The sequence below is a fragment of the Ammospiza caudacuta genome, chromosome 6 (assembly GCF_027887145.1).
Source record: "Ammospiza caudacuta isolate bAmmCau1 chromosome 6, bAmmCau1.pri, whole genome shotgun sequence".
Classification (NCBI taxonomy): Eukaryota; Metazoa; Chordata; class Aves; order Passeriformes; family Passerellidae; genus Ammospiza; species Ammospiza caudacuta.
Genome location: NC_080598.1, coordinates 60,857,181 through 60,882,838, shown reverse-complemented (window position 1 = coordinate 60,882,838; position 25,658 = coordinate 60,857,181). Strand labels below are relative to the sequence as shown.

The window sequence follows — 25,658 nt, the reverse complement described above, 5'->3', positions numbered from 1 at the left end:
CTGCTGCACTGCCAGATTTGAAGGAGGCTGAGATTTGGGGTCTTGGTAGATGATTGAGTGAAAAGCTCACACTTGATCAACCCCAACGTTTGGAAGTTTCTGCCACATTCAGCCAATTATTTTAGCTAAGAAGAAAGATTTTGTTGCACAGTGGTAGTGGCAGACTGTACTGCAATTTATGTGCAGTGTCTTTTCCCCAAGCTGACTTTTCATAAAAGTAATAAGTAGTTTCCAAAGTGAAGTGAAAGGAAATGGCAGGGAGAAAAATTGAACACCTGGGATTTAAGAAAAACAACTTTTTATTTGGTTTGTTTGTTTGTTTTCCTGAGGAAAGTGAAAATTCCTAGTCTCCGACAGAAACACATATATTTTATTTTATTAATTCAGTCTGTGAACCAGAAAGAGTGAAGGGACTTACACAGCAGAGAAACAGGAAAGGCAGCTGGGTTTGAGAAGCAACCCAAGCCCTTTGTTGGTGCAGAAATGCCTTGGGGGCCAGCAGCCAACTTTTCAAATAACCCTAATTACCTTTATAGCTATAATGGGAAAACAGGTGGAAGTGGTCAGGAACGGTAGGAGAAGAAGAGCAGAGAGAAAGGTGATAAAACCAAGTCTTAAAAGTCAGAATTACAAGAAAAATCTGGCTGGAGGGGACCTCTGGAGGGCTGCAGCCCAAGCCCTGCTCAAAGCAGAGGCATTTCAAAGCTAGCTCAGCTAGCTCAATTTCCATTCTATCCATCCTTGGCTGAATAGAGGGAATAGAGAGGAAGAAACCTCTTCTCTCAGCTCCCTGGCTGAGCCCACACTGCTCATTCCAGCCCATCTTACTGACCACCAGAACCTCTGCACATCATTCAGGCAAAACAACTGCACCATGTGTTTGCAACATACCCAAATATGTTTGCATGAATAAATGCATTATTCAGATTATGCTAGCAAAGCTCTGATGAATTTTAAATTACTGAAATCCAATTAAAACCGAAGAAAGACACTAAAAAATTCTAATGCTGTTCACTGCCGGAGTAGGAAGTGATTTGCTTTCAGTAATGTAGAGTTTGACTTCCTTTCAGTGACCCATGTGGCACCAGGGACACAGAGCAGGGAGGTGACAGGAGGGTGACCAGCTGAATGGGAGCATCCTCAAGATAGCCTCAAGAAACCCCCAGGTGGAAAATGGCAAAAGAACTTTTCTAAATTCCTCAGAAATCATGTTTTTGCCCCATGGGATAATGATGTTAACTACAGCCCCACTCAAATCCCAGCATTTGAATATCAGGCTGTATGGAAGTTTATCTCAGCATTGCACACAATGAAACTAAAGAATACCCACAGTCCAACACCACTTTAATAGCAGGTTTTATAAGTTTAAGGTTGTTGGTCTGTGAAAGAAAACACAAATATTTTGTAGAAAACATAATAATTTGCTGTTATAGCTTCTCGAGGTTACATAAAATGCATATGTTCCCTCCTAAGTGGGGAAAACAATGATACCTCAAAGCTCTAAAACAGGGATCTGTTTAAAAGATGGATTTTGTCCTTGGCTTTTCATGGTGGTTGATGGGGAAAATGTATTCCTGCAGTTGAAAATCTCTCAATCAAGAACTGCACCACCAGCCACAAGCAGAAATTAAGAAAAATTATTCTAGTCAATGCCACCCTGCTACCAACTCAACAAGATTTTGCTGTGGTGAGAACATAAGCTAAAATCTTCTAATCATGAAGTGGCCAGAGTTTGCCTCCCTAAATAAAATCCTTTCTGTAATAGGGGTGTAGCATTCCCAGAACTTTAAAGTCTTAGGCCATTTAGGCTGAGTCAGCAAAGCAGAAAATATCAAGATTATTTTAAGCATGCAGAGAGCTCTATTTGAGACCTTATTTTCCTTCTTACATACAGACTGAGATCTGTAAATATTGAAAAACATGAAAATTGGGTCTTCATATTTTATGAGAAAACTACTGGTCCAATCAAAAAGGAAACTACCATTTGGCACCACACATTCCAGATGTTTTCCTGACCATTCTCCATTCTACATTTTTTCTTCCCAAAGATGAGATTTCTACATACTCAAAGAACTGCCATGATCCTCTCTTGTTTATCCATGTCCAACTTCAGATTTCCAAATCTGTTATTTATTTTTCTTTTTTCTTCCTTAATCTGTCATTCCTTTGGTCAGTGAATCTATTCAAAAAAACAACGGTGTGTTTTGGAAAGAATTTGATTTTGATTATGTTTGTTTTTCAAGGAGTTGTGGCTGGCTTGGCAGTGTGTTTGTAAGGACAGTTTGTTAATATTTTAAACCAACACATAAACCAAGGAATTTTGGAAATAATCATGCCACGACAATGAATTTACAACATTCACTTGAACTGGAAAACAATCATCAGTGTTTGGAATGGTGGAATCATAGCTGGAACAGAAAATGACTGTGTTGTACCTGTGGAGCCCCTTTCCAAAGAGATAACCTCATTTTTGTACTCTATTAAAAAAATCTGTACCTTCAGCAATCAAGTAGGTCAGGTATCCTGGACTGATGCAACTGCACTGACCTTTACAGTGAAAAAATGAAGATTATTTTTCAACCCAAGCAGGTCATTGACTCTGTCTTACATCAGCATCAGCCTTTGCTGCTAGGCAGAGGGAAACTCACATATGCCATGTTTTATATTCATGAAACACAGCTTTAAATCCAATGAAATGGTACTTCAAAGAAGGCTCTCCTGAAATCTGGGGTAGTTGTGTGCTTTAATAGAGTTTTCAGGAAACACAGGCTTTTTTCCCCAAACTTAATAAACAAACTGCCATGAGAAAATGGTCACACAAGCAGTGTACCACAAATGGTAAAAACTACCATCTCCTCTAGCTGGAATTGATGACCTTTGAAGTCCCTTCCAACCCAAGCCTTTCTATGATTTTTGGAGATCCTTTGATCTCCATTAATGCTGGATGCAGGATAAGAGCCAGAGATGTGGCACTGGAGCAGCTATATTGGAGCTGCAACACCCACTCTTGTTCTGAGGTGAGAATTACAGCCACCCTCATGCCCAGGAGGAACCTAAACATACCAGAAACACCAAAAAAACCCAAGATCCCAACTCACAGCAGAGCTAAGAAAGCAAATGGATCAGCATTTCCCGAAGAGGGTTCTGACTTCACCTAATAAAATTCCCACATGTTGCTGCCACCCAAGTGTATCTCACAAGTGAATCTTAATTTTTTTTCTTAATTTTGTTAGAAGGGAGATGATACAAAAGTGGTGAAAGGGAGGATTTAAAAGAAATGGGGATGTGGCACTTGGGGACATGGGTTAATGGTGGCCTTGGCAGGGCTGGGGAAATGGTTGGGCTCAATAATCTTAAAAGTCTTTTCCAACCTAAATAATTCTGTGATTCTATGACTCTATTGTTCTATGACACACTTTATATTAGCTAAACCCATGTATCATTTTTTGTTGATACTTGAGAAATGATTTTTTTCTGGCAAAGAAACGTTTGCCAAGGCCAATGACAAATGTGTTATGTATCAGCACTGAGAGAAAATGAGCCCTGAAATTGGCACAATCAAGTGTGTGTAAGAGATGTGTTTGCTCATGCCTCCAATCAAGGATCCTCATTAAATAATCATGTGACTCATACAAGAAGCTACAATTAAGCAGCACAGCTCACACTTCCAATATTCATGAGCAGTCCACAGAGCCCAAGTATAAAGGGAGTCATTTCCAAATTTGACTCACGAGTTGGTCTGATGAAATGCTGTTTTCTCACCAATATTAGCACAGTTGGGAAGAGGTGCTATATTTCTCCAAATAATGCTCATTGATTATTTCCTCGCCCTTTCAGAAGCATGGAAAATTTTTACTTTAAAGAATTCAGTGGGAAAATTAATTTCTATAAAACTGGACTTTTTTCTTTTTTTTTTTTAATTGAATTAAACCAAGTGTTAGGTATTTAATATTTCAACTCTTTCTCTCTGATGTCCCTCTCATTGCTTTCACTACTTCATCCCAGGTACATAAAGGGGCACCTTTCACTATCCCAGGTTGCTCCAGGCCCAATCCATCCTGTTCTTGGACACTTCCAGGGATGGGGCAGCCACAGCTTCTCTGGACAATCTGTGCCAGGCTCTCATCACTTTCACAGTGAAGAATTTCTGCTTAGTATCTTGTCTGAATCTCCCCTCTTTTAGTTTAAAATGTTTTTTTTTTTTTTTTGTTTTAGTTCCATTCTCCCTTGTCCCATCACCATCTGCCCATGTACAAAGTCACTGTCCCTCTCTTATATAAGCTCCCATTAAGAACTGGAAGGTCACTCTGAGGTCACCCTGGAGTTTTCTCTTTCCAGACTGAAGAACCCCAAATCTCTCAGCCTGTCTTTCCAGCAGAGGTGCTCCAAGCAGTGCTGGGCTTTAAACCTCACTGTAAACCTGTCAGAAAACAATCAAACTCTTACTGAAGTAAACTATCAAGTCTGTCTTCACAGTCCAGATTTATAAATGCACTTTTTCCATCTTCCCTTTAACTAATAAATCAGTTTAATAAGACTGTAGTTGCTGTATCTTTTTCCATTTCCTCCTTCCTTGGATGCAGGCACTATGCTCTTAGTATCCAACTATCACTGCACACTTTATCTTCTATAATTTCTCTCGGCCAGGCCTGCATTTATTAAAAATCCTTGTTATTATTTTATGCTGAAGTTTGCTGTTTGTCCAGCTTACTGAATGCTAAGTTGAGATTTGTCTGCAGGAGTCAATTCACCCACTCCCCCTCAGGAAAGCTGGGCTTTCCCTGCAAAACACAGATAAAGCTATTTTTCTTTTAAAAAATAAATTATTACCATAAAAAAGACATTGAAACACAAAAATATCAGCCATTCCTACTTTTCTGTGACTTGTGGTTGATGCACTTTTTCAAAGAGGAAGACAAGCTGCTGGTTTGTACCAGGTGGTAACCAAGGTAAGATGGGAAAATAAAATATTAGTGTATTTCCTGCTGCCCTGCCATCCTTCACCTCAGCTTATAGATTCACCAAAACCAGGGCCAGAAAGACCTGAAAGACCTGATTCCATTGCTGGGCCCAGGCAGCAGCATCACTTCCTTTGCCATCTAGATGATGTCCCTCTGCACTGCCCACTCCTGCACCTGAGCTGCAGCCACCACCCACCCAAACTGTGTTTCTCTGTCCCACAGATCCACATTCTCCAAAGGTTTTTTCCAGCTGTTTAATCTGAATGTTGCAGCTGAAACCACACAATTTCTGGAGATTGGGTTGAGTCAGGCTCTTTGCTTGGGCTTTCATGACTCAAAGCACTTAGAGATTGCTCTTGTTCTGTGCCCCAGTGATTCTCACTTTTAGCTTAAACAGAATTCACAGAATCACTGGGTTGGAAGAGACCTTCAAGATCATCAAGTCCAACCCAGCCCCAATACCTCAACTCATCCCTGGCACCCAGTGCCACATCCAGGCTTTGTTAAACACACCCAGGGATGGGGACTCCACCACCTCCCTGGGCGGCCATTCCAGAACTTCCAGAGCCAGAACAAGCCTGGTTCCTTCAATCTCCCCTCCTAGGCTGTATTTCCCTGACATCTGATCACTCTGGTCCCTCTCCTCTGGGTTTTCTGCATTGCTCCTGATGTGTTGTGCTCCAGACTGGACACCACACCCATCCCCAGGCCATCTATTCCATCTTGCACATCAAAAACACATCACCACATCTCAGCCTGGCATCTGCTGTTTAGCAACAGCAAAACAGCACAAGATTTGCAGCCTGTGGTGGTTTGGGTTTGCCCTGTGACCCCCAACACCCCAGTCCTTCTCTGATGGATTCATCTGAGGTTTCCCATTTCATATTTAGGAAGCTGGCTCTCCCTGCTGAGGTGCCCTGTCCCTGCATGACCTCCTCCTGTTTATTCTGAATGTTTATACAGGTGGCCAAGACCATTCTGCTTTTTCATGGTCTTCCTTGTGGTTTTCTAGTGCTAGATGTAGGAGTTGGGAGAGCTCAGCCAGCCTCCAAGAACTCACACTCCTGCTGCAGCTCAGCACTCCTCCAGGTACTACTCACATGGTGAAAGGCTCAACTGATCTGTCTGTGCTTTGAAGAATGGGGATTTCAAGCCCTTTCAATTGACTGAAAGAAATAACTGAGAAACAAAAATGCATTCAAAGGCTTTTTTTAAATGCAATTATGTTAATTGCTCCAACTGAACAAAGGGTGGAGGGAGATCGTTTTTCAGGCAAACTTCGCCTCCGGATCTTGTGAGCACGGGAGACGTGAACCAAAAGGCATCCGCTGAATTTATAAACTTAACCCTCATCACTTCATCCCTTCATAAACTGGTGAGAAATCCATTGCTTGAGAAATCAAACCCTTGAGAGTAGTTGGGATTTCTTTTCTTGCTATCCATTTTCCCCTCCATGCTGACTTCCTCTCCTCCCTGGACTGACGCTCCTGTGTCATTTACACAATTTTACCCTTCTGCATACACTGATTTTTAGCTCATTTATCCTGTCAGTCTCACCAAACACCAGGAGCAAACACCCCTTTCCCTCTCAACTTTATGCTGGACAAGGTTAGAAACCAGCTTCTTTAACTAATCTTCTCAGAGGATTCTTAATCTTCTGGTTACAACTTCTCTGCCTGGCACAGCAGAGCATTTGTAACCAGAAATCTGGGTGACCAATTCTGCAGATTCTTTACTCAACATGTCTTTTTTTTTTTTTTTTTTTGCTTACATCTGGCTCTTTGTTTCTAAAAGTTACAAAAGCCTGTGACCCCTGGTGCTGGAAGCAGGCAGGAGCAGAAGCCTCCTAGTAAGATTTGGATTTTACCTGCTTTAGCAATTGCTGAATGATGGGACTGAAAATCGTTGAAAGCTTCTGGAACAGACTATTTATTTTTTCTGAAAAGCTGACTAAAACAAACAGCACAGCAAATCTGAGGGAGCAGTTATTGTAGCTCCAAGTTCAGGGTGAGCAAAGGGAATCTGATGGCTCCTAAAGGCTTCACTTCCCCCTCATGGGGAGCTGCATTGCTTTCCTGCTCACACAATGTGAGAAGGGAAGGGCTTTTCCAAAAGGAAACTCTTGTATAGAGACTAAGAAGAAAGAGTTTAATTTGCTGTCTTCCCTCATTTTAATTCCCTTGCTTGGCATCAACAGGCAAGTCACATTTTTAAGTGACTAAAGAAGGAGCACTATATAATGATGTTGACCTGTTGGAATGAGTCCAGCAGAGAGCTACCACAGGTCTGGAATACATCTATAAAGACAGGCTGAGACAGTTGGGGCTGCTCAGACTGGGCAAAAGAAGGCTCCAGGGAGACCTTAGAGCCTTTTCCAGGGCCTAAAGGGACTCCAAGAGAGCTGGAGAGGGACTTTGGACAAGGGCATGAAGTGATAGGGCAAGGAAGAATGGCCTTCAGCTGAAGGAGGGTAGGTTTAGCTCAGATATTATGAAGAAATTCTTTGCTGTAAGGGTGTGAGGCCCTGCCACAGGGTGCCCAGAGAAGCTGTGGCTGCCCCTGGATCCCTGGAAGTGTTCCAGGCCAGGCTGGACAGGGCTTGGAGCAATCTGGGATAATGGAAGGTGACCCTGCCAACAGCAGGGGGCTGGAACTGGGTGGTCTTTAAGACCCATTCCAACCTAACCTATTCTATAATTAGTGATTCTATGATAATGATTTAAATCCAAGGACCCTGGGCAGCTGCTGGCTTGGGGAACACTTCATGCCTTCCTCACCATAGGGCTGGCAAAGTCATCTGCTTGGTGTTACAGCCATGAGATGGGCTGGACTAGAGGCATTTTCATTCCCAGTGACAGAAAACCAAGGTCACAACCCTGTTGACTGCATTAAATAGATTCTTACAAACCCTACTGCTGTTGCAGTAACTCTCAGTTTTAATGGGTATTTCCAAGCTGAGAATAGTGGGTTTATGTCATTGTTCTTCAGACAGAAATGTCAAGGAATAAGTCAGAAATGCAGAATTGAAATTAAGCACACTGATCACAGTGGTTTGTGTCATTCCTGACATTACCTAGAAGCTGAGCTATTGCAAAAGAAATTCTGTCCTGTGGGAAAATTTCATATTATTTTCAATTTTCTTTTCATCTCAAATCAAGGGGAAACAGAAAACCATTCTATGGAAGAGAAAGCTCCACAGGAAAAATGTCTGGAAATGTTGAAACACATTGCTTCAGCAAATCTACCCAAGTCAGTAAAGCTGGCAAATAACACATGGTATTCCCTTTATTTTGTTGAGCTGTAAGGATGAATGCCTTTGTAGAACATAACTAAGGATCCTCAATATTAATTTAAAAGTGATAACATGCAGGAAAAAAATTAACTATCTTCAGGAGCTAAGTAAAAATAATTGCCCTACATTTTTTCAGGGGAAAGGAATGACTTTTAGGAGTCTCAGCCTGAGAGGCCCTGTAAACTGAGTCACTGATGATGAAACCAAAACCTCTTTGGAGAAGCCTGGTACTGCCCAGACCTCATCAGACCCAGACTGAGCTCAAATGCAGCTCCTGGGGGCTGTTTGTGAGACCTTCCACCATCCTGTGGATCAGATGTTCCATCAGGAAAACAGTAATAAAGGTATCTTATGTCTCCCCAGAAAGCAACCTGAGGAACAACAGCTTTGTCTTGCCTTCTGTGCTTTCCACCATCTCTTGGAAAGCAAAGGGAGATGTTGGCAGAGAGCTGGCCAAGGGAAAGCAAATAGAAACACAGACATTGTACAGCAAAACTCCAAGCACAGGTCATGCCAAACTCCTAACTCCAGTCAAAGCTGAGTGGATTTTGGGCAGGGAAGGGGAAAACTTACTCAGAAAGTGCTGGAAGATGTGGCATTTCCATTTCCAAGATGTTGCTGATATGCTGAAAACTCCCCTTTCTGCTCATTTAGCACAGCTGGAACATTGCAAAAATCAAACCCTCCCTGTGAATTCTCTTTTTTTTTTTTTCCTTTTGCAAATCAGCACATTCTGCAGCACAGTTTTCTTTCCTTGGCAGGGAGGGAGGTGTCAGGAGTTACCATCCAGCTGTGGTGACACCTTGTAGGAACAGTCAGAAGAAATTCCTGAAACCATTTTTTGGTGAGGCTCAGGCTTTGGCCAGTGTCTCAGACCCTCCCACAGCTGCAGGCTGAGGTGGGAAACCATGAACCAGGTTTTGTGCAGATGTCAGACAATGACAACAAGTAGTAGAAAATGGAGAGACTGAAGCTGCACTTCTGGGATCAATTCACAGAACCGTGTAGAAAATTGTTCACCAGTGCAGATCACATCAGAAATTATCTTGATGACAAAGAAAAAAAAAATGAGCTGTTCTGTACATCTTCCTACTCTTTAGGGTGCAATCAGGGCACATCTTCAGCATTGCTATTAGCATTCCTCCACCAAAGAAACCCCAGCAAAGCACTGAGCTCTCATTTTCAAAGATGATGCTGGAAAGCTTCCCAGATTATATATTTTCCTCTTTAATTTATACCTCTGAGGATAATGCTAATCAAGGATGCAGTGAAAGTGGTGAGACATCCCCAGACCCAGGCTGATTTATTAACAGTGGTTGCATTATTCTCACTTGGAGAACAACGTTAGCATCCCAAGATTCCATAAAAAAACAGCTCCTGCTTGCTGATAGGTTATCAAATACAAGCTGACAGTGTACTTGCACAGCAGATATGCATAAGTGCAGTGCACAGTATGATTCATCTGCAAAACATCCAGCATGCTAGAAGCTCAATTTAAAGTAGGTTAGAAGAACGATTCATTAAAAAGCAACAACAGAGAGAGGGGGGAAAAAAAGGAAGCCCAAACTCTAAAATCCCCTCCTGGGAATGGTTCACTTCTCAGTCTTTGTTCAGCCCCTTTCTCCTCACTTTTGGATAGAGTTTGGATGGCACAGGGAGGGACAAGATGTAAAAATACATGTAGCTAGACAAATATTACAAATGCCATCTTCAAGGCCTGGCAGATCCACCAAATATTCCAGGGATTATACATGGTCTGCTTAGCACGTTCAAAGTGGAGGGAGATTGCATTTATTTCACACAGCATTAATCCCCAGGCCTGTCTCCTCAGCTCTGACCTGAACTTCTACTACACAGCACTGAATTATAAAGGCTAATGTCAAAAGGACTTTGAGGGAAAAAAAAAAGAAAATATTCCCAAAATGGCAACTGGCTTTTACTACGATTACTGCTCAAATAATCCTCCATAATCTCCAGTGGTATTTTTTAGGGTAGTGGTTAAAAAAAAAAATAAAAACACAAGAGAAAAAAATGTACATGACATGGCAATTCTAAAGTAGAATAAAGAACTTTGCAGGCTGGAATTAGTGCTTTTGAAATGGAATTTATGTATATTTGGAAGCAAAGGTACTTTTCGAAACAATGCTGCCAGCCAAATAAGGTGAAACATTAATTGATCTGAGAATAATTTGGAAATATATGCACTTATTTCTAATAGTTCACTATTTTCACTAATACTATTTTAATCTGTGTATCTCTCATAGGGAGGGTTTTTGGTCTGATGACAAATTTCAAAAAAAATTTAAATTTCAGGAAATTCAGTCCTTTCTCCTGGCAGCAGAGGTAGGCATGCATTTTCATAGGCAGAGCTCCTATTTCATCCATGTAAAAGTAATCCAGGTTTTACTTAATGACTCCACATCTGTCTATGCAATCAATTAATTGCTTGTTTGACTTTTCAGTCCTGTGTGCAACATACCCTCATTAAACACTCACAGAACTTTTTACATGGGAAAATAGATACCACCTAAAACACTGAGAATTTACAAAAATCCTCTCTTACAAGCAACAAAGATGTCACTTACCAGCCAATTAACTATAAGGATTTCTTAGTTGAAGTGATAAACAGAGCTACTGCCCGGAGGTTCCAAACCCATTATTTTATTTTATTTTATTTTATTTTATTTTATTTTATTTTATTTTATTTTATTTTATTTTATTTTATTTTATTTTATTTTATTTTTTCCCATAAACAATGTGTTCAGAGCAGGTGACTCCTCTGGGATTTTAACTCTCACACATCATCTCGGAGTGTCACCTTTGGGCCCAATACCTTTTCTACAAGCTAATTAAGCTCTGAGAATCACAAATTATAAACAGAGACTTTCAGAATAACCAGGAAATTCTGAGGAATCAATTCTACATTCCACTCCAGGGATAATTTGCTAGAGCTGTAGAGAAATCAGCAACTACATAAATGCTGCATTATGTATTTTTTTAAAGAACTGCAAAAGCTGCAAAAGAGAGGAATCAGCCTCAGCTTTAGGTTAGCTCTACATCAAAGGCAACTGTCTCAATTCAGATTTAGTGCACAGCAATTTTGCAGTTTAGAGCACTTCCTCAACGATGTTTACCAAAGCTATACACCTCTGTAATAAAAAGGAAAAAATACCAAAAAAAAAAAAAAAAATAACCCAACCCAGCAAACTGACAAACATACTACATCCTTAGAGATGAGGATGAAAAACTTGCATTTTACATTTTTGTAACTTTCATAAGGAGTGGGAGAAGAGGTTTCCCATTTCCCTAAAATCAGTCTGCACATAAGAAACGCCTGCTGCTGCTGCTATCACCCAGCCACACCTGCAGGAGCAGCTCAGCTCCCAGCTCAGCCGAGGTGCACATTTCATTTCCAGCGTGTTGCATCGTGCCCCAGTGCTGAAGTCAACAGCAATGAAAACATCACGAAATGCAAAACACCTCCCATGCACGTCAGCAGAAAGTGCATCCCTTCTACCCCTGCATTAAGGACATCAAGGGAAAAAGCCAATTAAGACTGATTGGGATTCAGAACCCTCCGTGCTCCAGCAGCCAGGGGAGAGCTGGGAGCTGTGAAAACTCATTTCCCCCTCCCACAGTGCACATGGAATGCTGCTCCACAGAGAGAGCAGAGCTGAGACACCAATCCCCAGCTCTGCTGGCTGCAGGTTTCACCTCCCAGCCCTGCCCTGGGTGCCTCACACAGGGAGAGGGATGCAGCTGACCTGGATACAGGTGAGCACTTGAATGGTGCTGGCAGATTTAGAACAACCTTTAAGCTGTGTTCAGGATCCAGCTCTTTGCAGATTTTTTTTAAGCTGTGCTCAGGATCCAGCCCTTTGCCTGCCCAGGAGCTTGGCATTTAAACCATTTCCAAGCAGAGCTGCTCTGCTGGTTGCATGTGCACCAAAACCTGTGTGGGGTGAGGGAGTCGCCACCTTCCTGAGATGCAGAATGATGTCTGTGGGTTTGTGTGGAGGTAGGGGATGGATTTGTGCTTAGGGGATGGATTAGGCCTGTGAATGGCAGAACTCTCTTGCTGATCATGATGGCTCAGATTTTAGCTTTTATATTTTTCAGATTCTATTCTGCTTTAGTGTGTACTTCTGCGCTTCTTATTAGGGGATGGTGAGCTCTCTGCACAGAATAGAGAGACAAAACAATTCCTGCTCTTGCTGGGGACCAAGGACAAATGATGCAAATTTCAGGCCCAAGAGCACAAACAATGGTGGACTGAAGAGAGAAAAACAAGGAGGATGGGATAAGCTTCATAACCTAAAGCTATAACTGGACAATTAACTCCAATATGCAAATGGAGCAGAACTTATAAAAGTGAGAGACCCTGTGACCAGTTGTCCATTTTGGTTCATCTTGGGTGCAGCCCTGGCTGGGCTCTTGTGCTGCCCAAGGTGGATCCATTGAGGCCTTTTAATAAATCCCTGCTTTATTCTTTAGCTCTGTCCAGCCTCTGTTCCAGGTCAGCCTTCACAAGGCATCAATCAGAACCTTTAAATGCAGTCTGTCTCTCCAGCATTTCTTTCACAGGTGCCCCTGAGTGTTTTGGGAGCTGTGTGGAGGAGCCCAGGCTGAGCAGGAGAACATCAGCACAAACTCAGATGTCTCAGGCTGTCTGCAGCCCTTCTGTGCACAGCTGTGCTGCAGAGCCTGCCCAGGGTGAGGATTTTTGTTTGGTCACACAGCCAGTGACTAATGCAGTGCAGGGAAAGCTGGGGATGTCATTTGGGGCTGTAACTTCTGCATTTGTGGCTTTGAAATGTCCATGAGGGCTCCAGTGGGGTGAAGGATGGCACCCAAGGCTGTATTTGGGATACAAAGCTCTGGCCAGACTTGGTGTTTCCTCTTTCTCAGCCACAGGGCTCACCCAGGGGCACCCAAATGTGCACCCAAGACATGGACTGATAATCTGGACAGGAAAAAACCTCTCAGAGATGAGAAGCACAAGATCCTGAGGGACTGGAAGCAGGAAAGTTTCCAGCCTGACAAGGCTGCCCCACGCATTTCCTTTTTACTGGCCACAGTTAATAAGTCCCTTCAATGTCTTTAAAGCTACAGGCAATAAATCAGCTGCAGTTAATAAATTCAGCACTGCTGAAAAATAAGCCATAATTCATGTCCTCAATGGCACAGAAAAGCCTCGAGCTGACAGAACTCTGCAGGTCTGCAGAGTCACCCTGGTGCAGAAGGCATCTCCCCTGCCCCATCACCCCCTGCATCCAGGATGGGAGAGAGGGAGATGATGGGAATGCTGCAGCTCTTAATGGCAATTGTGTCCAAATAATCTCAGCTCCCTTTCCTCACACCAGATCTCATGATAGCAGGAGGCTGCATCAAGGGCAGGTGGCTCATAACAGCACTGAAAGAAATATGCAAGTAACTCTTTTATCAGCTGTTATTTAAATAAAGGTGGGAAAGCCCTCTCTTAAGGAATATTAAAGCACAAAGCCAATGTTTGTGAGGTAACACCTCAATATTTGAAAGTGATAGGCTTATGAAGGAGGTAGTCATTTCTAACAATTTTTGTTCTCACCCAGAAGCACATGACAGATCAAAATAAATGACAGCAACATGATTATGATTTTCATTCTAAGTTTTTGATCTCTTTAAAGGTTAATTTTCACAGCGCTGTAATGAGATGGGTAAGTGCAGGTGCTTCCATTTCACATGCAACTGTCCTGAAGCAGTCTGGTCTAATGGTTAATAAAGCAAATTTATACATGATATATCTTCTACCTCATTTAGTCCTAAATGAAACAAAACATGCTTATCTTTATGCATATACTTAAGACCATCTTAATTTTAATAACAGTTAAGAATGCACTTATGTTCCATAAAATTAGAATCTTAAATACTTCACTGAAACAAGAAGGGCTAGAATAGGTGATTATGGTCCTTTTTATTTCAAGTCTTGCCTTGCAGGTGAGTGCCAAGAGTTTATTCTCACTGTTGAAGGTAGGAGGTTTCTTGGAGGAATAGACTGACCATAAATCAGAAATGTCTTAAAAAACAACACTAAATGTGAGGTATGCTCCTGAGTGCTGAATCATGCCAACTCTACAGCTTGTCCTAAATTAGAAAACTAATTACAAATAATGCTTCATTATTTGAAACATGGTTTGCCATGTGGAGGCTACCGTCTCTTTTGGAAAAAACCAAACAAACAACATAAGAAAAACAAAAACCCCCAGAATTTTGAAAGCAGCCTTGATTTAGAAGTAAGAGAATAGCACATGAAGAACAGACATTAATGGTACATTAAAAATGAAAAGTCCCAGTGCATACTTGGCCCATTTTATGTATACCAACTACTAAGGAGGGAGAGTGAGGGAAATTCCTAAGAAACCACCCATTATAAAAACTCCATTCCCTGTTGATGATGTAGACCTGCAGCACAACTCCTTGATTGTTTCAGGAACTTTTGATCTAAAACTCTTGTGTACTAAATAATTGGGTCTTGGGGTGAATTTGGGCTGCAATCAGGACTGAAAGCAGAGCCTGACTCTAGTCCTGAGCATGCTGGGCCAATCCAGGCCACACAGCTGGACCAGGATCTCTCTTGGGAAGGTGTGTGAATGATGAGCAGACCTGTGGGATCTGCCTGGACTTCTCTGGGAGGATTGAAACAGAGACAACATGCAGGTATTTCCTGGGGTTGCTGTCCCCAGACAGACTGATACCAGCACAGGTTTATGGTAAAAACAAGGCATAAGATGTGTCCTTGAGTGGCATTTTCAGAGCTGAAGTAAAAGGAGACAGATGTGCCTCCTGGGACCCTTGTAGCAGTGAGAGATAATGAACCACCCAGCCCAGGGGAGATTCACAGCCCAGAAAATACTGCAACCCACAAAAGCCAACACCTGCAGTAACTGGGACATCCAGAGCCTCTCCCCTCCACACCATTCCCCTCCTCCCCAAACTCTCCCCCTCAGTTCCTCATCTATAAATAAAACATTTCATTACTGAGTGAGGAAGGTTAAAATAAGGCAGGTGAGTCACCCTCCCTGGTACTACTTTACTCTTTCATCTGCCTCATCCTCTTCCTCAACCCAGTTGCAGCCCTGAAGGCTGAAGGAAATTCATCAGCGTGGCAGTAAAAGCAGGCAGAACTATCTGCATTTTTCCCTGTGAGGAACAGGGGAAAACCAGCTGCATTTTGATCTGTCAGAGTTGGGAACTACACTGCTGCACAGATTTTTCTTATGCCAGGAGTTTTAGGCACCTCTGACATCACCCCAAATGCAGAGCATTTCTGGAAAATCCCAAGAGGAGCCATTGCTCCAACTTTACAATGAAGGATGGTAATTCAACAGGATTTTTTTTTTTTTGATGGCTAACTGTGGGCTTAGGCTACTTTTTCAAGCTTCATGAGGATTACAAGAACAGAAAGATCCGAGAAGAAATCCGCTTTGTTTCTGTCCCTCTGCAAAATCTGCTTGCACTAAGAAAACACCAGGGAATGGGAGAACCTCCACCAAAAGATCTCTGTCCCCTTCACCCACAGCAGTAGATCAGAAGTTGTCAATGGCTAATTCAGACAGCAGAGGAAAAACTAAATTCAGTTCTCTAAATCAGAAAGGACTAAAATATTGATAGTAGAATTGCATGGATATGTATTCTTCCAAAGTGAGACTAAATCTGACTTCAGGTGGTTCAATCTGAGCAGGATTGCCTGGCAGTTCAGGATTATTTCCAAACACCCACAGAGGCTCCCCTGTGTCATGCTTAGGTCAGTGAATCCACCATATCAAGACTTTTCTACAGCAGCTTGAAAAATAGGGTTTGTGTCTTGGCCTTTCCAGTGTGGTGGCTTTGAGCAACACATTGCTATGGATGTTTGGGGACATCTTCCTAGAGCAACACCTGGGAAGGGGTGGGAAGGCCACAAAGAGCCATTTGTCTTGGGGAATCTGCTGCATTTGTCCATGATCTGACATCCCAAACAGTGTCAGTGCCAAACCCAAGCAGTGCAGACATTCGCATCCATGCCTAATTCTCTCCACTGAGGTGAACCCACAGGGCTCTCAGTCTGCCTGAAAACCACCAGAAATCTCTTTCATGCTGAGGTGCAAAGCTGCCAGTAACTGGAGAGAAACCATAAACTTAGATTCACTGGTGCAGCATTGTCCATGCAAACTGAGGCTCCTGGCAGGAGCACCTCACTGCAGTCCCTTGCAGGGTTGGGTTGGTGGGTACCTCACGGTGAGAACATCTGGGTACACAGCAGATACCTTCAGACCCAGCCTCTACAAATCATGGGAATTAGAAAGGGTTTTTTAAATGGTCTTAAAGCACTGACATTTGGGATCGTCCTCATCATGGAGCAGTGAGAGCCAACACCCCTCATGGTGTTCTGTGTTGTATCTGCCCCTCTCAGAGCATGAAGCGCTCCTGGGATTTGGTCTCCCACTGCTCCTCAGCAGTTCCTCAACTCATCTGCCTCACCCAAGCAGCTCTGAGTCCCTCACTGGCACACACCAAATGGCTGCTGTTATTCCCACGAGCACAGGAATTCCACACCACTGGGGCACCTCAGGGGATCCCATCCAGCCCCTCATGCTGCTCCAGAAGGGTTCCCACAGGCCATACCCACCATCCCATCGTGTCCCTGTAGACATGTCCCGGTTGTTCATGCCATCCCCTGTGTCACTGCCCTCCTCTCCTGTGGGCAGCTGGTGCCCAATGTGACCTGGCTTTGGAGGCAGCTGGAAATGGGCCAGGATTGCCAGGATGTCCTGATGCTGTGGCTGTCTGAAGCCTGGAGTGAGCAGGAGCTGGCAGCTCTCTAATCTCAGCTGCATGGACATGGGGGCAGAACACCACTGATCTATCACCCATGCACCAGGCTGCAGGAAATTTCCCAGATCCTTACAGAAAAATCACCATTTGTATGAATTCCTTTTCCTGCTATTTTTCCCTGAAGAACACCTCCAGCATAGAGGTACAGCCCATTCTACCATTTTTGCCATTTCTCTGGAGGAAACCATATGTATTTATCCTGGGGAATGCCTGTTAGCCTGTGTAATATTTTTGGAAAATAATTCCTCTCCGGGGTTTTTAATCACTGTTGGTGCATAAAAATAAAATAGCAGAATCTGTGACCAGATGGTGTGTTGGGTGACATGGGGCTCTCTCCACCAACATGTAATTCCCCACCAGCCCTTCAGGACTGCTTCCTTGCAAGAGCTGCCTGCAAGGTCCTCTCACCCTGAACCAAATTCATTTTTGGGAAGGAAGAAAACTTTGATGCATTTGAGGAAGACAGATATTTTCAGCAAAAGTCAGGGGCCAAGGAGAAAAGCAAGAGAAACAGCCTTATCTCTGATCAGAAGCTGCTGGAGTTTATCTTCACTGGAGCCCTGCAAGACGAGAGGCTGATGAGGGATCTGCAGCTCCCTGTTGTCCTGACTTTGCTTGAGAAGCCTCTGAGCTTTCCACTCCTCGTGGGAATTTTTTCCTGCAGTCTCAATCACTGCTGATTTTGGTTGATCCAAAGAATGGGGAGTGGAATCCATTGCTTTTCATCATTCAGAAGCCACTCACCAGGTTTTGACACAAAGCCAGCTTGGCTCAAAGCCGGGCCCACGGCCAGCTTGAAAATATTCCTGAACCTTTCAACAATCCCTGGCTGGTTTTCAAACTTAAAACAAAAGCCAAGATCAGGGAAAGTTTGCAAATTTTTAGGTTGTATAAGAAAATATCTGCACAACCTGTGACAAATCCCCCCCATTTGTTTTCAGTTATTTTCATGCTGAGAGAATGTGCCAGACTCCAGACCCTGCTCTTGCCTCAGAAAGCATAACCATGGTTTTCACAAAAAAAAAAAAAAAAAAAAAAAAAAAAAAAGAGACCGGTCTGACAGGTGTGGAGGAAGATACAGGATGTGCTGGGAAGCTAGCTGAAAATTATTCTGTCCAGTTCACTCCTGTTTGGATGGATTGCTCCTTGTCTAAAGCGTCCCTAGATAGCCCATTGTGTCAGGAGTGTTTGAGTTTATGGCAGATTATGGCAGTGTTGTAAAAAAGCTGGAGCTGTGTATCTCCTGCTGGGTCCATTCCTATGGCTTAGGAACAGGCAGGAATCTCTCTCTGAGCAGGAGAAATAAAGAGTTTTCAGAAAAGCTTGACAGTTTCAGATATTCAACAACATGACAGTCTTCTTATTCAGAAACTTATGAATACTTAGTCACACGGAGAGAACAAGGAAATTATTTACTTCCCCCGGTGAAGGGGGCGGGAGTCGTGGCTCTCTAGGTAGTGTGGAGCAGAAATACAGCTGCTGCAGCCACAAACACAGGGAGGCTGCAGGGCTGCACTGCCTGGGATGCTGCTCTGCCTGCCATGGCCGGCCAGACACGCACACAGCCACACAACAGCTCTTTATTGAACAGGGAAAACAAAATGGGAAACGTCCAAAGCACGTTACTACTCTTACAGCGCTGCTGATTTGACAGCCTGAGAGTCCACAGCCAGCAAACACCAAAAACAGATCTGTATCGCTCACTTTGCCTCCACCTTGCCACAGTTTGACACAAGCAAACACGTCTAAAAAACCCTTTGCAGAGGATTACAAAAGCTGAATAATTTCTTTGCATCTCTATTTCTTTCTTCTTTCTTTTTTTCTTTTCTTTCTTCTTTTTCTTTTATTTCTGTCTGTCTATTCTGCATTCTCTAAGTGTAAATCTACAGCCACGTCAAGCCTGAAGAAGCCTTCATTAATTGCAAGCAGTTCCACAGTGATTCTATTTAATGGTGATTTACACATCCATTTAATGGTGATTTTTAAGAGACCACCCCTCTTTGTTCTGTATGCTAAGATTCAGCATGGCCATATTTTTATCCATCAGTGAACAAAAAATTGCTCACAAGATTATTTCCCTCCCTTCTTTTTGTCATTATATGGTTGAGGCAGCCCTACCTGGAGACCCCAGTCCTGCCCTTTTCACACACACTCACACATGCTGACATTCCCAGCCCTCTGCCTCCAGTGGAAAGTCACGTTCCACAACCCAGCACTCGGCTCAGGGAACGAGCAGCACATCAGCAGAGGAGCTGCCTGCCCAGAGCTACAACACAGCAGAAACATTTCCCACGTCAGCTGAGGGGTGCTGGATGCTGTTTTACCCCTGAGCTCAGTCACAGACAGGCAGCAGGGACACATCCCTGTCGGGAGCACACACAGGGGCACTGACACACACCGAGACCCCACGGAACCACTCGTGTGGGATTGAGCAGAGCAGCACGCACAGACACACAGGCTGTGCTGCTCCTGGCCAGCCACTCTCTGTGCTGATTGACTGGAGGGGATTAGAAGGGACTCAGCCCAAAAACGCAGCTCCTGATGCTCCTGCAGCTATTGCATAACAGAGATCAATCCCTGTCCCGAGCCCTGACCCTCAACTTACTCAAGACCAGTTTAATGCTTCAGGCTCTGTAATGGAAACATCTACTTCCCAGGGAGATGGGATGCATCAGCTCCCCCAGGGCTGGGGTTTCTGGCTGTTTGGGTTGTCTGACAGACAGCAGTAGGAAAGAAAGTAGGGAATTGTCACCAAGAATGAAAGAGAGTAATTTTCCCCCAAACATTTCTACCAGAAGCTATGGGGATTTGAAGCCTCCTGGGGTCCATTAACAGATACACACCTGCTGTTAATACATCTACTAAAGAAAGCAGCCCTAAACCAAGGGAAATTGAACACATCCCCAAAATAAACAGAAAATCAATGAACCTGCAGACCCTAAACTGAATGCACCAGAAGTCAAGCACACCTTGGTGTTCCAAAGGTGGAAAACACAGCAAGCAAGAAGTCCACAAATAAATGAACAAGTCCTAAAAGCATGCACAAAATGCACAAACACTTCAGAATAGGCACTCCATTAAAAGCTGCATGTTGAAATAATATAAGTGGCCATGCAGGAATTCCAGGGGCACAGGGAATAGCTGAAGTAAGTCCATTGAGATCTCTCACTCCAGATGTGAACAGGTGTATGACAAATGAGGACAGATCCACATCAAGTCAGGCTAAATCAAGTGCCTTTCAACATTTGCCTGAAATCTGGCTGTCTTGTGCCTAACAAACTGCAAAGAGCTTTAGGGAACTTGGCTGTCTCCTTCGTCCCCCCTCCCCCACATCGGCAAAAATAACTATTTGCAAAGGCCGCATTTCCTCGGTATTTTCTCTTTCTCACTAACTCGTTAGCAATGTTTCCAAGCAGCCAGGCTGGGAGGAAAACAGAGGAAGCGTCAGCAACGAGACAACCGGGAGAGACGCCGCTGCCGCCGCCAGGGCCCCTTTGTTGAGCATCCCTGGGTACCCCTCGCCTTTTACCTGGGGATGCAGTCGCCATGGTAACGGGCGGGTGCTCCCTGGCGGAGCCGAATCCCAGCTCTTGGCGCTGCTCAGCCCCGTCTCCATCCCGCAGCGGAGCCCCGGCCGCCCCGTCCGCAGCCCAGTGCAGCGCGGAGCCCGCCAGCAGCAGGTCCTGCGGGTCCGGCGGGGCTGACATGCTGCCTGCGAGGCGCCCGCTGCTCTCCGCCTCTGGGGGTGCCGCCGAGGGGCTGCGGAGGCCGCGGGGCTGGGGCTGCGCTGGGGTCTGGCCGGCTGCGGGCACCGGGAGCCGCCGCCGATGCCGCCGCTGCCGGATCTCCACTAGCGCTTATTACGCAGGTGAAAATGGCTTGTTAGTTGGAGCCTTCCAGCCCTTGCGTCACCCTGTGGCTGGCATATCACAGGGCAGGAATCTGCCAGCCGGGCTGCTGCTCTCTCCGCCGTTTAACTGCTTCGGCAGGGTAGGCATCGGCTTGTGCGGGTGAGGGAGGAAAAGCCCCCTGGCAGGCGGGCACACGCCTCCCTGTCCCCTCCCGCAGCCCTCCTCCTCCTCCTCCTCCTCCTCCTCCTCCGCATCCCTGCGCTCCCGAGCATCCCGCAGGCGCCGCAGCCGGGCCCGGAGCGCCGCCGGCTCCTCCCGCACCGCCGGGCACGGAGCTCTGCAAGCCCGGCATGAAACCGGCCCGGGTCTCCTCTCTCTGCCCCTAACCCAGCGAGGGCAGCCGCGCTCTGCCCCGGGGTTTGTTTACCCGGGTGGCTCCTCTCTGTTTGCAGCCGTGATGGAGACACGATCGCAGCTTATTGGCACTTGTCACAATAAACTCACAGCAGGTGTCTGTGGGCCTTTTTTTTCCTTTCTTTTTTTTCTCTTTCTTTCTTTCTTTCTTTCTTTCTTTCTTTCTTTCTTTCTTTCTTTCTTTCTTTCTTTCTTTCTTTCTTTCTTTCTTTCTTTCTTTCTTTCTTTCTTTCTTTCTTTCTTTCTTTCTTTCTTTCTTTCTTTCTTTCTTTCTTTCTTTCTTTCTTTCTTTCTTTCTTTCTTTCTTTCTTTCTTTCTTTCTTTCTTTCTTTCTTTCTTTCTTTCTTTTTCTTTCTTCCTTTCTTCCTTTCTTCCTTCCTTTTCTTCCTTTCCTTCCTTTCCTTCCTTTTTTGTTGTTTCATTATATTTTCTTGCTTACTGCCTCACAAAACTCGTGTGCGTACCAGGCAATGAGCAATGTCAGGGATTTTTGCTGTCAGTGAAAGCAGCAGCAGCAGGATGAGACACAGCAAAGGTGAGAGCACAGGGCAGGGTCTGTGCTTTCACAGAATCTGTGCCACTTCTGAGGTGAACTAGGAGCAAGTTTCCTTGCTGTCCTTTTACAGGTGTGGAAATGGACTCGGGTATGGGATCATTCCGGCACTGCACAGAGTTCTGGCATGGACAGGTCAAGGAAATAAATTCCCTGCCTTATAGAAGGGTCTCTCTCTTGTCATGTGACAGGTCAAGCTACAAAGTAGAACATAATTGCCCCAGCCAGGAGATTCCATTCCCACCGGGTTCTCTGCCTGTTGCAGCAGTGGATCTCCAGCTGGGATCTGTGTGTCAGCATCTCTAGGCAGGCTTCAGACCCTCTCCAGCTACAGCAAGCTTATGCTTGGGCTTGAAAACTGAACACTTCCACTTTTTCCAGACAAAGGGGGAGAAAATCCAGGATAAGACCACAATTCAAGATGAGAAGCCTCAAAAGTAGCCTAGAGGATTTCCATTTGTGTTATCTTCGCAGGGAATTGTTGCCCTTATCCACCGCTATATCCTGCTGCTGCCTGAGAATCATAGAATGGTTTGGGATGAAAGGAACCTAAGAGAGCAAGGACCATCCAGTTCCACCCACTGCCGTGGACAGGGACACCTTCCACTAGAACAGGTTGCTCCAAGCCCAACATGGCCTGGAACACGGCCAGGGATGGGGCAGGCACAGCTCCTGTGGGCAGTGGGACCAGGGCCTCAGCAGCCTCACAGCCAAGAACATGCCCAGGCTAATTAGATTTTCTTTATTTCTTTATTTCAAAATAGGACATATTTGCTGAAGATTAGCAGAAATTATTTTAGTCATCATGGTTGTAATGCCAAAACCCATCCCATACCATCAGGGTTTACCTCATGAGCAAAAGAGATTAATTTTCCAAATTCATGCTTCCCCCTTTGACATATACAATGTCTGATCATTATTTCAGCAAGATTCTGATGATGTCAACACTGATATTAAGGAAATTAATAATATAAATATGTTTTGTTTTTAAAAATATGTCTTCCCCTGGTTCTTAATGCACATTCATGTTTGGGTTTCCAGTTCTCTTTTGCATCCACCACTCTCTGGGATGCTCCACGAGTCTCTTTGAGTGTGCAATGGACTGAAGCTCTCAGGAGAAGGGCACTGAGCCCCTGGCACCTCTGCTGTGTGAGCAATGGGCCATCGCAAAGGCCTTGTGATAAGGCAGCATCATCAGAATGTGTGCACACAGCCAGCAGGAATGATTCATTTCCACAGACCAAAGGGTTATCGTGGACTGGGGCTGCTCCATGAGCACAGGCAGTGCTACTACAGTAAAAGACTGAGAACAAAGAGCGTGGAGTGTGTGTTCTGCTTACTGAATAGAAATGGGGACAAGAAGAGTCATCAGAGTGCCCAGGTGGTCAAGAAGGACAATGGCATCCTGGCCTGTACAAAAATTGTGGCAGCAGGACAGGGAAGTGATTGGGTACTGGGGAGGCTGCATCTCAAATCCTGTGATGAGTTTTGAGCCCCTCATAACAAGAAAGACCTTGAGGGGTTGGAGTGTGTGCAGAGGAGGGAAAGGACTGGGGAAGGATCTGGAGAATAAGTATGAATGAGGAGGAGCTGAGGGAGCTGGAGGGGCTCTGCACAACTCCCTGACAGGAGGGTGGAGCAGCCAGGTGAGGGAACAAGGCGCAGGACAAAAAGAAATGTCCACAAATGGTGCCAGGAGAGGTTCAGGTTGGATGTCAGGAACAACTCCTTCAAGGAAAGGGTTGTTGAGCATTGGAAGGGGCTGCCCAGGGAGGTGGTGGAGATGTTCAAGAAATGTCTGGAGGTGGCACTCCATGGTTTGGTTGACAGGGCATTGGTTGGTCATTGACAGGGCATTGATTTGGCTTGAAGGTCTTGGAGGTCTTTTCCAACCATAATGAGTCTACAATTGTATGTAAATACATAAAGCAAAAAAAAGGCGAGTTTTTTGTGGGGTTGTTTTTTTTTTTTACTTCAAGGATCCCAACTGTAGTGCAACCCAAGACTTTATTTCACCATTTCCTGTACAGTGTATTCAACCAGTTCTGCTCATCAGCATGTAATGCTGCGAGGGAAAACCACAGGTCTGATTTCAAACCTTGGATACAACCCTGAGCTCCTACTGGCCATCACAGATGCGGTAAATACATTTCTGATAGCAAAGCTTTGGTTTGCCAGGATGAGTGAAAAAAGATCAACAGGAGCAACAAGACAATACTCAAAAATCTTGGTTAGTCCATTTTTCATGCTGTAGAGAAAACTTTGAACTTGGCACAACCTGGGCTGTCCTGCATGAAGTTAATTTACAGGGGTTATTTAAGTTCCCCACAGGAAAATCAGGCTGGATTGAGATTTAATCTAATACCTATTTAAGAGAGGTGTGAGTTAAACTGGCACAAGGAACAAAAATTAATTCTTTTTATTTTCAACGTGTTTACAAAAGCTCCTGGTAGTTTGTAATGTATTGTGCAGCAAACTGACCTGCATGGGGCTCATTTATCTCTGCTTATTGGTATTTAATTATCTTGATCTACCCTTTGGACATTATAAACCTCTGAATGCATGAAGTCAGAGAACACAGACACACAAATTGCTTCTCTTTCCATTATAGCCCTTTGTGTTCTGGGGATGCTGCACAATGCTGGGACAATGTGACTTTGAACCTCGAGGGGATTTGTGGTTTAGATGTAACATTACCAGCAAAGAGCACAAGACCTGGCAGGGTATATCAAGGGGTTCACTGATGGAAAAAAATCCTCTCCTCTTCCTTGAGGATTTATTCTTGAGGTTTTAGAATAAATGAATTGCATCAGGAAAAAGGAAAGGGGGAAATAAGGGGGCTTTTGACATAAATAGGAAAATGAAGATTGTCACGGACAACTTTTATGAAAAATCCTTTCCTTAGGATTTTTCCTCCTGAGAAGCTGACAGGTCTCAGGGACAAAATGCAAACAATGGTTATCTGCTGCTGTGGAATGCAACAGGTGCATCTGTGATTGGTCTCATGTGGTTGTTTCTAATTAATGGCCAATCACAGTCAGCTTGCTTGGACACAGAGCACAAGCCACAAACTTTTGTTATCATTCTTTGCTATTCTATTCTTAGCTAGCCTTCTGATGAAACCTTTTCTTCTATTCTTTTAGTATAGTTTTAATGTAATATATATTATAAAATAATAAATCAAGCCTTCTGAAACATGGAGTCATACCCTCGTCTCTTCCCCAATCCAAGAACCCCTGTGAACACTCACAGAAGATAGATAAAACAACCTCCCCTATCCCACAGAAAATATTTCAACACTGAAGGAGCTACAGTCTCTTTCAGTTCACCACATCTGCACTGCAGCCCACCTTTCTTTCCCTGTGTCTCACACAGGGAAACACATCCTCACATAAGAAGCAGCATTAGAATTTGTCCTTTAGAGGTTCCCAGCTGTGTGGAACAGGACTTCCTTCCCTGAGTCCTGGCAGAGCAGCTTCAGAGGCAAATCATCACTGAGGAAAATGTTCAGACTGACACCACTGGGTCTGGTGCTATTTAATTGCACTGTTAATGATCCAGCTGAAAGGAAAGGATGAGCCAAGGGAGTCCAGGTGAGCCCTGAGCAGATCATCCCAGAAGTTTATATGGACAATGGTTTGATACTGGTTAAACAGTGAAAGCAAACAAAAAGGTAATTACAATTAAAATATCCACAAATTTGCTTAGGGAGAGGCTGAAAAAAGAGAGACAAA

The 25,658-nt window shown here is 44.2% G+C and overlaps 1 protein-coding gene across 1 annotated transcript in view; it reads right to left on the bottom strand.

Annotated features, from left to right (window-relative positions):
* Positions 1-20,938, bottom strand: part of RTN1 (reticulon 1) — a 124,612-nt gene extending 103,674 nt beyond the window's left edge. Inside the window, exon 1 of the mRNA XM_058806736.1 lies at positions 20,636-20,938. Coding sequence (XP_058662719.1) covers positions 20,636-20,813 — 178 coding nt within the window. The 5' untranslated portion in view covers positions 20,814-20,938. The remainder of the gene's footprint in view (positions 1-20,635) is intronic.
* Positions 20,939-25,658: the final 4,720 nt, after the last annotated feature.